The sequence below is a fragment of the Balaenoptera acutorostrata genome, chromosome 9 (genome assembly GCF_949987535.1).
Source record: "Balaenoptera acutorostrata chromosome 9, mBalAcu1.1, whole genome shotgun sequence".
Taxonomy (NCBI): Eukaryota; Metazoa; Chordata; class Mammalia; order Artiodactyla; family Balaenopteridae; genus Balaenoptera; species Balaenoptera acutorostrata.
Window position 1 is genome coordinate 57,473,660 of NC_080072.1, and position 16,085 is coordinate 57,489,744.

General features: G+C 38.2%; 1 protein-coding gene across 2 annotated transcripts in view; it reads right to left on the bottom strand.

Moving 5' to 3' along the window:
• INTS4 (integrator complex subunit 4) overlaps window positions 1-16,085 on the bottom strand; it is a 123,270-nt gene that overhangs the window by 35,084 nt on the left and 72,101 nt on the right. For both annotated transcript variants that reach the window (XM_007187586.2, XM_007187585.2), the window contains 3 exons: window positions 13,097-13,302; window positions 3,307-3,449; window positions 573-688 (listed from right to left, as the gene is read on the bottom strand). In XM_007187586.2, the coding sequence (XP_007187648.1) occupies window positions 573-688; window positions 3,307-3,449; window positions 13,097-13,302 (465 nt within the window). The remainder of the gene's footprint in view (window positions 1-572; window positions 689-3,306; window positions 3,450-13,096; window positions 13,303-16,085) is intronic.

The following is a 16,085-nucleotide window of genomic DNA, read 5'->3' on the forward strand; positions in this document are numbered from 1 at the left end:
AACAACCCGACGGCATGGAATGCTGCCCAAAGCTATCACAACCCCCCTGAACTTGTATCAGAGCTAGAGTAATCATGCAGCCTAGCTCAGCCCATCCCCTCCTTCAGGCTGCAGATCAAATTAAGCATGGAATAAGACATAGGGAAAAGTCCACAGGCTTTAAAACCAAAGATGTCTGTCTGGCTTTGAATCCCAGATTTGCTGCTTAGAGAGTTACTTAGACTCTCTGAGCCTCAGTTCCTCATCTGTAAGCAGTGAATAATACCTCCTTCCAGTGTTGTTTGCAGATCAGTAATAAAAATGTATGAAGTACTTAAACAGTATGTGGAATATAGCAGATGCTCAATAAATGGTTAAAAAAATTAGTATTAGTATTAAATGGCAAAGTTGAATTACTGTGAATATAAGAATAAAAGCTAAGGAAAATAATCATTAGGCTCCCTCAGGATATACTTTTAACTAAAAGAAATGAGAAAGAAAAATAACAACAAAACAAAACAAAACCCTCAGACCATCCAAGCTACACTGCAGAAAAAGATGTCAAAATTCCCTGCTAAATCAGCAGAGGATACAAGCTGGATCATCCATGTCTGGTTCAGCTGTGTCAAAAAACGGGTGGGTGCTCAGGAGCTCAGGCACCAAGGGAAGCACCAGGGTTGGATGCCGACTTCCCAGAAACTTCAAGCATCTGAAACAAGCAAAATGAGAAACAAGCAAACCTGTTTTTAAAAAAGTACTGGGAATTGGAATCAGAAAACCTGACTCAGAATTACAAATTCTCAACCATTTACTTTTGTTAATTCTATGACTTCAGATAAGTCATTCAATTATTCCGGAACTCAAGTTAATTCATCTAAAAACTTGGTTATTATGAAGATAGAAGAGCTGATATGACAGATATTACTACAGGTTATTTAACTAACAACCATTTCCCCCAACTTCCTTGCCAAGAGAACCATGATTTTACTCAGGTATCAGGTAAGTAGCAAAGTGCTCAATGAAGGTAGGCCTAGCCCAAGGGCTCAACCACAACTGGTCTAAACTCATCATGGCAATCCCAAGCCCATTTTACAGAGACTGCTTTGCAGGTAGTCAAGTAACCCAGTTCTGGTCAATGGAACAAGAGAGGAAGTCTGTTGGGGAGCTTCTCAGGAATGTTTTCCTAATCAAATGAAGTGCATACACATGAACATATCTATGAAACGGAAACAGACTCACAAATACAGAGAACAGATTTGTGGTTGCCAAGGGGGAAGGGGGGTGGGGGAGGGAAGTATTGGGAGTTTGGGATTAGCAAATGCAAACTATTATATATAGGATGGATAAACAAGGTCCTACCGTATAGCACAGGGAACTATACTCAATATCCTGTGATAAACCGTAATGGGAAAGAAAATGAAAAATAATATACATATATGTATAACTGAATCACTTTGCTGTACAGCAGAAATTAACACAACATTGTAAATCAACTATACTTCAATAAAATTTTAAAAAAAGAGAAGTGCATGGAGGGAATGTCCTTTCTTTGTGTCTTAAGATACTGTCTTATGAGGTAGCCATCTTGCAACTATGAGGAGAAAGCCAAGAGAACTGCAAAGAAATCAACCAGAGTACTAGCCCTGTTAAGCTGTTGAATGACCAATCCTGAAATCAACTTTCTGACTTCTTGTTATACAAAAAAATTAGACCTTACTGTTTAAGCCACTTTTAATCAGATTTTCTGTTACTTGTAGACAAAAGCATTCTAACTGATATCCTGGGTGAAGTTCTAGAATCAGAAGAGATCTGATCTGAAACAGGAAACTTAATAACTCTGTGGCCTTGAGCAGATATATTTTTACCTACAAATGAGATTAAATATAATTACCTCATACAGTTGCTATAAGGGTTAAATGAGATAATGAATGAAAAGTACTTAGCAAGGTGTCTGCCATTATATAATAAGAACTTAATTAACTATTAGTTAGCTATTATTAATTGGCTATTAGTTAACTACTATGACTACATGAAGGCCCTTTATAAGTTATAAAGAACTACATGTGTGCTTGTATTTATGCTTTTTTGTTATTTTTAATTAAGTTCTGGTGTAGAAGGTGTGGTGAACTGAAAATAAATATAAACCTTAATTTAATGTTCTCACTGAGTTTATAATCTAACTGAGGCAAAGATGACTAACACTATAAGGTAATGAACTATCAAATGAATGATACCCTGCTTTCTACCTGTCAAAGGTAGAAGGGATCACTATGATCGGAGAAAGCTGCACAAAGAAGATGGGACTTCACCAAGGACTGGAGAACAAGAAGATCAGCAAAAGAGAGAAAACAAACCCCATGAACAAACTGAAGGCTATATGGGGTATGAAAGGCATCACATTTAAAACACTTGATACTGTTAGGAAAGTACACTTTTCTCCAGTTCTGTCTTAAAGAACTTAATTCACTAGTTTTTTGACCTCTCTCAGCCCATTTACTCACTGTGCCTCAGGGGACATTGTATCCCCACATCCCAAATGACTGAGTGCTCCTTGAAGACAATCAATAAATGTACAATGAATTGAGCTGATTTGGACTGAACAAACATGAAGAAATGGCAAAACAGAAAACCAGGTATCAAAAATGTTACCTAGAGCAAGATTCCCTGGCATTTTTAGTTCTTAGTATGTCTTCCAAGCACCTGATTTGACCCACAGTTTTTCAACTTTTAATAACAATTTTTTTTGAAAATAAATAAATCATATATTTGCAGTGATCTCATCACATAAGCTCATTGAAATATGTGGAGTACAACAATGGACATTTTATATTAAATGTATGCAAGTAGCTCCTCAAACAGCAATTCATGAACAGTGTTAAGCTTGACTCTAGCCAGTAAAGCTAGAGGTAATCAGGGGAAAATATGATTGTGATTTTCCATCTGAAGACCAAATACTTACCCTCCCTCTAATCTCTACAATGATGGAAACAGACAAAGAGTGACTAACACTATATAAAAGGAAAAGGAAATCTAATCGACTCATCTCTGTACCTCCAAAACTTACCACAGGGCTTGGCACATAGTAAGCACATAGCAGGCACATAATATTTGCTAGGTGGACGGATGGACAAATGAATAACCTAAAATGTGATATTCAATTTAGGAACCAGACTCTTGAGAGTATAGTTATGTTGAATCAGGTTTCTAAATTGAAGACAAAATTGAAGGCCATACCCCAATCTATGATGATCCACTAAATAATGTCAACATTGTACATTTACCATATTATCAGACTCAGCGAACAAATGAGCAAAAAAAAATCCTTACTTCCATATGGAGTCCCTATCAGTAGGGTACTTGGTTAAATTTTTCAGCAGCTCCACCAGTGCAAGATGAATCCCTTCTTTGGTTGAAACATTAGTGCAGCATAAGAGTTCATGAAGAGCCTCTCTAATATCTCTGGATGAATCCTTAAAAAAAAAAAGGTAATAATAATAATAGCAGTCACTATGGATTAGCTATTATGGAGGAGTATACAAGTTAAAGTGGGAGTACAGGGTAAAGAACTTCTCAATTTTCAGAAAGGGGAGGGGCTAGTATTCACAGAGGAGGAAAAATATGAAATGATTATTTGAAGAATTCATTCATTTGTTCATTCATTAATCTGTACACTCAACATTTACTGAACACTTATTAAACAGTCAACATTTATCAGCACCTACTATGTACCAAGTGCTAGGGGTACAGCAGTAATTAAAATTGAATCCCTGCTCTCAGGAGTTTCCTCCTAGTGAAAAGACAAAAATGAATAACTAAATATATAGGTCAGATATGAGAAACTATAAAGCAGGTTAAGGTTAAGAGTGCTAGGATAGGTGGGGTATTTTACATGGCATAATCAAAGGGAACAGCAAACATAAAGGCCATGAGGTGAAAGCATGTTGAAAAATAGCAGCGTGGTTACAGCAGAGTAAACAAAAAGAGAGTAGGTACCAGATGATGTCAGAGAGTGGCCTCTTCCCTCCCCAACACTTTCTGCTCAACCTCACTAAAATGATTAGAAAAGCTCACCAACAACTTCTTAATGCTAATGTAAATGAAAACTTATCAGTTTTACTCTTATGTGATATCTCCATAGCACTTTTTGCCAGTTCTTTAAAACTTTTTAATATAGACAATTTGAAACATATGTAAAAGTAGAGATAATTCCCCAGTTTCAACAATTAACTCATAGCCAATCTTGCCTCATCTATACCTTTACCCACTCCTCCCAGATTATTTTGAAGCCAATCAGAGAAATCATAGCATTTTGTTGGTAAATATTTCCATACCTCTTTTTAAAAATGATTATTTTTTTTAAAAACACACAAAACCAATATCATGCCTAAAATTTTAATAATTCTTTAATATCAAATATCCACTCCATAATAAAATTTCCCTGACTCAAAAAGTTTTTATTTGTTCTAATCAGGCTCCAAGAACGTCCGCACATTGCAATTGGGTAATATGTCCCTTAAGTATCTTTTAATACGTAAAATCTCTTTACATCTCACTTTTTTTTCCCCTTGCAATTTCTCCCCTGTATATCCTGAGATGGTAGTTTGATTTAGAGGCTTAATCACATTTAGGTTCAATTTTTTTATAAGACCACTTCATAGGTAGTACTGTGTGCCTCCCTCAGGAACTATATTTTTCTTTTTGTGATATTAGTAACCACTGAAGATCACTGCCTAGATCTAGTAATTCATTAAAGTTGTAAAACAATGATATATAAATTCTATCATTCTTCTTCATTCATCAACTGGAATACTTCTACAAAGAGAAACTTCCCCTTATCAACTAGCTGGTTGTCTTGAAGTTCTATCTGCATGGGAAAAGGAAGGATAAATGCTTGATTCCTTAACTTACCAGTTTTCAAAATAATGAGTTGATTACTAAGCATCTTCTAAAGGTGACTAATGCAGTGTTTTGTTTTTGAATTATTATAAAATCATGGGTTTCAACATATTTGCAGTTGTAATCCTTAATGATATGTTTCACCTTTAGCCAGTGTGAGTCTATTTAAGTTATCTCCTGGGTCTTTTTGATATAAGCCTAGAGGTCTTTGATAGCTAATGTTTGCTTTCTGTATGACAAGACAGTACAAGGTCATCTTGTTACGTTTCCTACACCACACTTGGAATCAGCCATTTCTCTTTGGAATTTTGGTTCCTTTTAGTGGGAAATGGGATCTCCAAAGCATTTTTTAAAAAGTCAGGTTTGAGAATTCCCTGGCGGTCCGGTGGTTAGGACTCCACGCTCTCACTGCCGAGGGCCTGCGTTCAATCCCTGGTCAGAGAATTAAGATCCCACAAGCCACATGGCTTGGCCAAAAAAAAAAAAATGTCAGGTTTTACTGACATATAATTTACATTCTGTAAAATTCATCCTTTTTAGTGTACACTTCCATGAGTTTAACAAATGCATATAGTTATGTAACCACCATGACAATCAAGATATAAAACACCTGCATCACCCAAACACTTCCCTCGTGTCCCTTTGTAGTCTACCCCTCACCCCCAGCCTCTGGCAACCACTGATACATTTCCTGCTACAGTTTTGTCTTTTCCAAAATGTCATATAAATGAAATCACAGAGTATGCTGCTTCTTGTGTCTGGCTACTTTCACTTAGCATAATGCATTTGAGATTCATCCATGTTGTTATGTGTATCAGCAGCTATTCTTTTTTATTACTGAGTAGTAATCCATTGTATAGATGTACCATAGTTAATTTATCCATTCACCAACTGAAGGATTTTGTGTTGTTTCCAGTTTGGGACTACTATAAATAAAGCTGCAATAAACATTTGCATACAGGTCTTTGTGTGAACATGAGTTTTCAGTTTTCCTTAGTAAATACTTCAGAGTGGGACTGTGGGGTCATATGTTAAGTGTATATTTAATTTTATAAGAAGCTGTCACAGTAGTTTCCAAAGTGGCTCTACCATTTTGCATTTCCATCAGCAGTATATGAAAAGTGCCAGTTGTTCCCCATCTTCACAGCACTTGATATTGTCAGGGTTTCTTTTGTTTGTTTGTTTTTACCCATTCTAACAGATGTGTTGTCGTAATTTCTCACTATTGTTTTGTTTTTTTGGGTTTTTTTGGCCGCGCGGTACAGCTCGCAGGATCTTAGTTCCCTGAACAGGGATTGAACCCGGGCCCTCAGCAGTGAAAGCCCAGAGACCTAACCACTGCACTGCCGGGGAATCCCCTCACTACTGTTTTAATCTGCATTTCTCTAATGACTAATGATGTTAAGCATGTTTTCACATGCTTATTTATTATTTGCCACTGCTATCTTCTTTGCTTAAGTGTCTGTTCAAATCTTTTGTTCATTTTTTAATTGGGTGGTGTGCTTTCTTATTATTGAATATATATTCTTTTTATTTTTCTATTTTTTTTGGCCGTGCCGCATGGCTTGTGGGATCTTAGTTCCCCCACCAAGAATTAAACCCGGGCCCTTGGCAGTGAAATTGAGGAGTCCCAACCATTGGACTGCCAGGGAATTCCCTGAGAATTTTTAATATATTCTTTATCAGATGTGTGTTTTGAAAATATTTCCTCCCAGTCTGCGGTATGTCTTTTCAAAAAAAAATTTTTTTTTGGCTTAGAAAAACAGAAATTTATTGTCTGAGCTCTAGAGGCTTGACATCCAAAATCAAGATATAAGCAGAGTTGGTTCCTTCTGAGGGCTGCGACACAGAATCTATTCCACAATCCCCCTCCTAGCTTGTAGTAACCTTACATTCCTTGTATGGCCTTGTAGATGGCATTCTCTCTGTGTCTTCACATTGTCTTCCCGCTATGTGTGTTTCTGTATCCAAATCTACCCCCTCCCTTTTTTTGGTACAGTTTACATATCAAAGCCATTATATGTGTTTGATTTGGTCCCATTATCTCTTTACTGTGGTCAAATATATATAACATAAAATTTACCACTTTAAGTAAATGTACATTTTAAGTGTACAGTTCTATGGCACTAAGTATATTCACACTGTTGTGCTATCTTTAAAATTTCTTAAAGGTGTCTCTTTGAAGAATTTTTTTTATTTGATAAGTCCAGTTTATCTAGTTATTTCTTTCATAGATTAAGTTTTTGGTGTCATATCTAAGAAATCTTTGTCTAAGACAAGGTCACAAATATTTCTCCTAAAAGTTTTATACTTTTAAGTTTTACTTAATACATGAAAGAAATCAAACTAAAAAATTTAAAAGACACATCCATAACTACATAACAAAATCTAAGAATCAGAGGACTCTTCCTTGAAGCTCAGTTGGAGACATGCCTTCTTTATTCTCCAGGCACCCTCTTTTATCCTGCAATTCTCTCATTTCTTTACCCTATACAATTAGGGGGGCCCACTTCTCAATAAACACATCTGACCATGTCATCCCCCCATTTAGTAACCTCATTTGGCTTCCCGCCACCCCTAGGATAACACTGAGGCTCCTCAGCATAGCACACAGGCCCTTTACAATTGGTTCTCTACTGACCTCTCCTGTTTCACCTCCCACCCCTTCTCCCTCACAGCCACATGTGAACTTCTCAGTGTTCCCTGTCCAGGTCATGCCATTTCACACCCCACCCGCCCCAGCCTTTACCTGCGGTCATATGCTATCCTTCTGGTGAGAATGTCATCCTTTACCTTACTTTTGATACGATCTTGTAATTATGGTTTATATTGCTGTCTTCTCTATAAAACTGAGCAACTCAGAGGCAAGAGGACTGTCCATCTCAACATCCTCAGCACCTAATACAGAACCTGGCTCAGGAAAAATCAGTAAATGTTTCTTGAATGACTTTCTGAGGCATACCTGAGAGACACTGCCAGTTTGGTTCCAGACTACCACAACAAAGCGAATATCACAGTAAAGCAGGTCATAAATTTTCTGGTTTCCCAGTACATATAGAAGTTATGCTTATACTCTACTATAGTCTAGTAAGCATGCAATACCATTATATCTAAACAAACAATATACATACCTTAATTTAAAAATACTTTATTGTTAAAAATGCTAACCATCAACTGAGCCTCAGCAAGTCATAATCTTTTTGCAATAGGAACATCAAAGATCACTGATCACAGATCACCATCACAAATACAATGATAATGAAAAAGTTTGAAATACTGAAAGAATTACCAAAATGTGACACAGAGACATGAAGTGAGCTGTGGGAAAAATGGCACTGATAGGTTGGGGGTGCAGGGGGAAAGAAAAAAAAAACAGGACCGACAGACTTGCTCCATGCAGGGTTTCCACAAACCTTCAATTTGTAAAAAATGCAACATCTTCAAAGTGCAATAAAATGAGGTATGTCTATATTATGAACTACTACCATATGAAGCACTTTATATGAATTCTGTCATTTAATTTTTAAAAGAAACATAAGAATATGTGAAATTATCCTCACTTTAGAGATGAGAAAACCAAGAACCAGAAGGATTAAATAATTTGTCCAAAATTGCAAGGCTGCTAAAATCCTTTAATAGCTTTTAGTTGTTCTAAAGGCTCTGCATGAGCTGGTCCCACCCACCCCCTCCAGCCTAATCTCATACCACACACTAGCTCTGTTACTGCCAGGCCCTCTTTTGGTCCCTCAACTGTGTCATGTTTCCACCCACCACAGTTTCTACACTTCCTGCTCCTCTGCCTGAAATGTCCTTACACCTCACACTCCCAACTCTTCCTGCCAAGTTAGTGCCTTATTCCTCCTTTAGAGCTCAGGTTCAGAAGCTTTTCTTGATTGCTGTACCCCCTCAACTCCTAAAGACCAAGTACCTCTATGATATACCCCCATGGAACCTCACTCCTTTCTGTCGTGAGCTCCTTATTTCAACTTATATTACACCTTCATTTGTGTCTTATTTGTCTGTCTACCTCATACCTAAATTCTAAGGTCCATGAGAGCAGGGCCATGGCTTTTGCTCACTACTGTGTCCCCCTTCGCACAGTGCCTGGCACATAACTGATGGTCAATAAATAATAAAAACAAACAAACAAAGGGAAAAAGGGACCAAAGAGAAGAAATGACAGGTTGATTTGGATCTGTCTGGCTCTGTATGTAGCAGACTTAAATAAGATATAATGCTTCCCATATGAACAAATCTCCACCACTGATAGGAGGCAGCTATATGGATGTACTGGAGAAACAACTGTCAAGTAATAAGAAAACAATTTTGACTTGTGTGTTTCTTAAGAACTTCCCAGTTATACAATTAACCTGTGTAGATTTGTTTTAGGAAATGTTTACTAAGCATCCTCTATGGGTAAGTCACCACATTAAACCCTGAAAGGATACAGTAAAGGGTACAACATGGTCACTCTCCTTAAGGACTTCACAATCTCATCAGGGAGATAAGACAAACATACTAAATCTGACATAAATGGATAAAGTGTGAAAACTACAGTAAGAGACACACGGGCTTGGTACTCAATAATTATGGCTTAAATGAAGGAATGAGGGAAAAAGTCAATTTATTTGATATGAACTTCAAGAAAACTTCAAGAATGAGATATGTTGAAAGCAGTAAATTATTATGTTATCCTTCTGCATAAAATTTTCCAATGGTATCCCATAATACTTAGAATAAAATCCAAACATCTTACAACAGCCTCCAAGGTACTCTACCTGCTCCACCCACCTCTCAGACCTCATCTCATATCACTTTTCTACTATCTATGTTCCACCTACCAGCCTTCTTACTCCTGTTCTGGAAGCACATCAAAGCTCACCTATGCCTTAGAGCCTTTCTACCAGCTATTGCCTCTTCCTGAAGGTCCTTCCTCCAACTTTCACATGGCTGGCTTCCTTCTGTCATTTAAGACTCAGCACAGGCCCCAGCCGCCGGGTCTACCAGCTGTCCCGGTGGACTTGCATTCCACGGCCCCAGCTGCCTGCTCCTTGTTTGTGTCCTGAAGATTAGTGTGCCGAGTTCGTCTGTTTATTAAGATTAAACATGTAAACAAGAACCAAAAAAAAAGACTCAGCACAGGGACTTCCCTGGTGGCACAGTGGTTAAGAATCCGCCTGCCAATGCAGGGAACACAGGTTCGAGCCCTGGTCTGGGAAGATTCCACATGCCACGGAGCAACTAAGCCCATGTGCCACAACTACTGAGCCTGTGCTCTAGAGCCCATGAGCCACAACTACTGAAGCCTGCGCACCTAGAGCCCGTGCTCCATTACAAGAGAAGCCACCTCAACGAGAAGCCCGTGCACCTCAACGAAGACCCAACACAGCCAAAAATTAATTAATCAAAAAAAAAAAAAGACTCAGCACGAACACTGTCTCCATAGAAAGGCTTTTACTAATCCTTAACTTTACAGTGAAACTTCCCATTCCTCCATCACTATTTACCTTCTGTATAAGACTTATCACTCTCTGAAATCATTTTGTTTACTCTACCTCTCTTTAGAATATATGTCCCATGAGAGCAGGGAACCTGTTTTTGACCACTACACCTCCAGTACATAGACAGCACTTGTTGAATTCAGGTAGTAGCTCAATGTAAAAGAAAGGAAGAAAAGAAAGAAAGAAAAGTAAAGGAAGGAAAGGAAGGAAGGAAGGAAGGAGAGAAGGAAGGAAGGAGCAAAGAGACAAATTGAGGCTGGAAGGGTCAGGTAGCTAAATCTCAACACAGTGAAGTACAGTGGCACAATAACTATATAGAGCAGTGAGCAGTAGGGTAGAAGAACAGACAATGAGTTTATGTAAGTCTAAAATTCATGGACAGAACTCCAAGTCAAGGAGTTTAGACCTAAACAAATTCTTTGTGAGTTTTATACAAAAGTGCTCACAATAAGCCTATCATGGCCCTATGAACAATTAAGTATGTCAAATTATAGCTTGTGATATAGCTCAGCTACTTAACGTTTACTGAGCATCTACTTGTGCCCGACACTACAAAGCACTGCGAATTAAAGAACGAAAAAATTAAGACTGGCGCCTTGAGAAGCTCACAGTCTTGTGGAATAAAGAATTAAACAAACAGAACACCTACTGATAAATGCTACAGTAGCATAAACAGGGTGTTACAAAAATACAGATGAGTGCTATTTAGCCCACTCAGCAGTACAGTTAGTTAAGGAAGGCTTCCTAGATATATTACCTAATGCAGATCCTGGGAATAAGCAGAAGTGTGCTACGTGAAAAGTGGCAGTTTTGCAGGCAGAGGAGAATAAGTTACAATGAAGGCAAAATGGTGAAGAAAAGCAGGATGATTAGCAGAGTGACTACAGCATAAAGTTCAAGGTGAGGAATGATGGGAACGAAAGCTAAAAAGGAAAGAAGGGGCTAGGCTATAGAGACCAACCATAGAGAACAATAGACAAAATGCAAACTTATCTTCTTAGGAAAAAATACGAGGGACTTAGTTGGTGGTGCAGTGGTTAAGAATCCGCTTGCCAATGCAGGGGACACAGGTTCAATCCCTGGTCTGGGAAGATCCCACGTGCCGCAGAGCAACTAAGCCCGTGCGCCACAACTATTTAGTCTGTGCCCTAGAGCCTGTGAGCCACAACTACTGAGCCCACGCTCCTAGAGCCCGTGCTCTGCAATAAAAGAAGCCACTGCAACGAAAAGCCCACGCACCACATCAAAGAGTAGCCCCTGCTCACTGCAACTAGAGAAAGCCTGCGCGCAGCAACGAAGACCCAATGCAGCCAAAAAATATAAATAAATAAATAAATTTATTTTTAAAAATACATGAAAAAAATTATAAAGATTTATAATTCAGGAAAAATCTTAAGAGAAGTGCTAAGCAACTGAGAGAATGATAAAGACCTTCAAAATCAGAGCACCTAACCTGTTTTCCAAAGTATGTAGCAGAAATCTGTAACAAGTGCTAATATGTAAACATCAAATTGTTATCCCTTTCACAATATCTAAAAAAGGGGGGTGGGGAACCAAAGCCCAACTCTCATTTATTAATATTCTGAAAAACTTCAGGGACTTCCCTGGTGGTCCAGTGGTTAAGAATCTGCCTTCCAATGCAGGGGACGGGGGTTCGATCCCTGGTCGGGGAACTAAGATCCCACGTGCCATAGGGCAACTAAGCCCACGCACTGCAACTACTGAGCCCGTGCACTCTGGAGCCTGCATGCCACAACTAGAGAAAAGCCTACGTGCTGCAACGAAAGATCCCGCATGCTGCAACAAAGATCCCATGAGCCGCAACTAAGACCCAATGCAGCCAAATAAACAAATAAATAAATGAAAAACTTCAGAGCTCGCAAATAAAATCCAGACACTTTAGAAAAATAATTGAAGAACCACAAAGAATTGTACAGCCTGGGAGGCAAATCTGTGTTCGTATCCTGGCACAGACACTTCTTACCTGTACAACCTCAAACAAATTACCTTTTTTCTGAAAACTCCAAGGTTGAATGAATTAATCCCTAAGAGCCCTTCCTGCTGTCTATGATTCACTAGAAGAATTAAATCAAATCAAGGCTGAAAAGAATTCTTCATTATTTAGCCCCTGCCTTATCTATAGGCACTTCCCTTCCCTCCTCTATCTCTCAACTCTATGTTATATTACAATGAATTCCTCCCAATTCCTTGAATATATCATATCCACTCTTACTTCTGGATCCTTAGACACTGCTCCCTCTGTTTGGTATCCTTCCACCCTACTACTATCAGTGCCACTCCTTCCCAAGAAAATGTTTCATACACCTAAATCTAATATAATATAGTAAGTCAGTTATACTTCATTAAAAAAAAAAAAATGAAAGAAAGAAAATGCCTCATTAAGTCCTACTCCTTCAAGTATCCACTACAGCATTCCTTCTTTCTTCCCTATCTCCCCAACCTTACCCCAGGCAATTCAGGTTAGATACTCTGCATTCCCAGAGCATCCTATCCTTCCCTGATCATAGCAATACTAAGCTTTATTCAAATTTCCTGTTTAATAGTCAGTCTCCTCCACCACGAAGGAGTTGTATGATGAGAAGGCAGAACTGTGCTGCCTCTACACTATTTTATCATCAATGCCTGGTTTAAAAAAAAAAAAAAAAAAAAAAAAAGTGGTGCTCAGTAGGTATTGATGAAGAAATGCATAACAAACTCACCTCTAACACAGCAAGGACAGTGTCAAGCTGATCCTCTCGAAGGGTGATATTGTTAGAGATTTTTCTCATGGTATGTATGGACTGTAGACGTACCTCCTCAATTTCATCATTAAACATGTCAACCAGGAAATCAAGGCACTTCTCAGCAAAAGAAGGTGAAGACTGGGCCAGCATGCAGAGCGCCTCTACAGCAGCAATGCGGACCTCTAGAGAAAAAGGGACAAACAAAACTGCACGTCAAGTTAAGATCCATGGGAAAAATGTAAGAAGGATTCCTTCTCATTCAGGTTTGTGTTTCCCTCTCTACTCCTGTTACTTTACAAACTCTCTCTGGGAGATCTCCTCCATGCCTGCAGATTCTGCTACCACCTTCACATAGACCTATGAACAAGGATGTTGGTACCACAGGGACTGAGGTTTAGATCCTGACTCCTTGAAAACTCAGTTGTCTTATTATCTCAGTAGTCCAACCACAGTAAAGTACTTTTTAAAAAAAGCACTTTTAAAATAACATTATTAAGATTAAAACAGGCTCGATATGATTATTCTCATTCTACAGATAAGAATCAGCAAAGTGGATAAACTTGCCTCAAAGTGAATGAGAGCAGAGATAAGACTAGTACCCAGGTCTGCTAATTCTAGACTAGCATCATATAGTATGGATACATGCTTGTTTTGTTCCAGCGGTTCCCACAATAAAATGTACAGTTTCAAAAAAGAAAAGAAAAACACTCAAATTGTGGTTTGGTTTTTGTATACTTTGGTTTTTGTATACGAAAGGTTTTATAGACAACTTAAAAGCAGAGTTACTACATTAAAGGGAGATGACTCAGATTTTTCTTGGTACTTATAAATTCCTCTTTTTCATCAGAAGGGAAGGATTTGCTCTACATCACAACAATGTAATTTAAACAGGAAATTGCTAATAATTACAAAGCAAGCCAGAGATGGACCCAAATGTTTTAACTGCTAACCCTGCTTCTTAGGGCTTTATCCATTACATTGCATTGACTCATGTGTAACTCTTGCAAGTGTATCAAGGGAATCACAGAGAAACTTCAGATCAACATGAGATAATCAGTATGACCTGACCTGATGCAATTCCAAGCAGAAGCAAAGAAGCTTGGTTTTTTACTTTGCATGCACAGCCTGGCTACAGGTAGCTAAATTAACAATTTCTACTGGACTTTTTGGAATGTTGAAAATATATAACAGTCTCCTTAAGGGTCCAGGGCAGAGAAAAGGAATTAGCCTGCTCAAGAATAAAAAAAAAAGACCGATCCTCTGGTGTCTTAACATATGTAATCAGATCCTACTTTTGCTACTTTATGCTTAGTACTGAAGATACAAAGATGAACAAGAACAAGACTATGTCCCAGCCACTACAGACTAGAATAGTTAATTGCATTACAGAGTGATGAATGATACAATGGAAGAGCACACGTAGTATTAAGAAAATGCGGAAGAGGCACATAGCCTACTCAACAGGATCAGAGGCAGCTTTTCAGAAAGTGACCCCTAAAATAATACTTGAAGGAGTTGTTAGGCCAGAGGAAAGGAAAAAGGCCTTTCTACGCAGAGGAACCACATGTAAAGGCCCAGAAAGGAGGGAGAACATGGAACAACTAGAGGACTAGAAGTATGTGTGATACTACACTACAGTCTATAGCCAATGAAATAAGGCTCCATTTCACTCCCAGCAAATGTGTCCCTAAAATCCTGATTTACCCAGAATTTTATAGGTATGATTAAATTAGAGAGCTGCCATACTTGATGCTGGTTATGATCTACTCACTTTCCAAAGTTAAGTTCCTTTAAGTAAACCTTAGTGACAAACTAAAAACTGTAGAAATCAACCACATAAACATTAACAGTGATTAAATTCAATTGTAGAAACTAAACAAAGCAAAAATGCTAGGAGAAACAAAAGAAAATAGGTTCTAGTTACCTGTCTTAGGATAAAATGGGTTTTAATAACTGGAATTCCTTATTATCTAACACTATTTAAATTTTTAATTCATATATCAAGTTCATGGAGGACATAAGCACAGGTAGATTTAATTAATTTCCATATATACAGAAAATTTTACAGCAAATTGAATAGGGTAACCCAATTTTTATATCTCCTAATAGAAAAACTGTCTTTCAAAAGTAATTTTCTTGCCCTTCTAAGAAGTTCTATTCTGAGGTATCATTTTTATAGGCATTTTGAAGACCTGAGTTCTAATCCTCTGACACAAATTTACTATAAAATTTGGACAATCTATATTATCTCCCCACGTCTGTTAGCCTCACTGAAAATAGGAGGTTGGAGTCAATCATCTCAAGGCACTGACAGTCTGTGATCTACGTGAGATGGAGAGCATCATACTGTGGAAATCGTAAGAGCTTTGCAAGGACTTCTATTACTGGCTAAAATGGAGTAACAAGGGCTAGATTTATCTTTCTATCTGAAACAACTAAAAACAGAGACAAAATATGTGAAACAAAAGTATTCAACACACTATACAACAGGCAATAAAAGGTAGTGATCCCTGAGAGACAGGAAATAAATGAGGTGAGCTTTACGATTATACCAGTTTACTGTCTGTAGAGTTTCCAGGTTGTAGGTCTCCCTGAGTTTAGAAGACAGAGCTGGGAGTCTGGAAAGGCCAATGTGGCTAGAGTTCATGGGGCAAAGTACCAGAAAGGAAAGACGTGCACAGAGAAAGCAAGCCTAGGAGATCTGCAGAGGGTCCTCCTCAAGTCTTCAGCCAAGTTCTGATCTGTGAAGAAACTATCCAAGGCCTGAGAAAGAACCACTCAAGAGGATTCGAGAGAACAATCTCCAAAGCTCACACATGGTCAACAATAGTTTTTTCAGAAGAGTTTGTTTCACTAGTGAAGAAAAATAACCCCTAGACTAAATGTTACTTGGGTCCACCTAACAAAGCTTAAAAATAAGACCTGAAATAACTGCATTCTAGAACAAAGCTCAAGAATACTTATA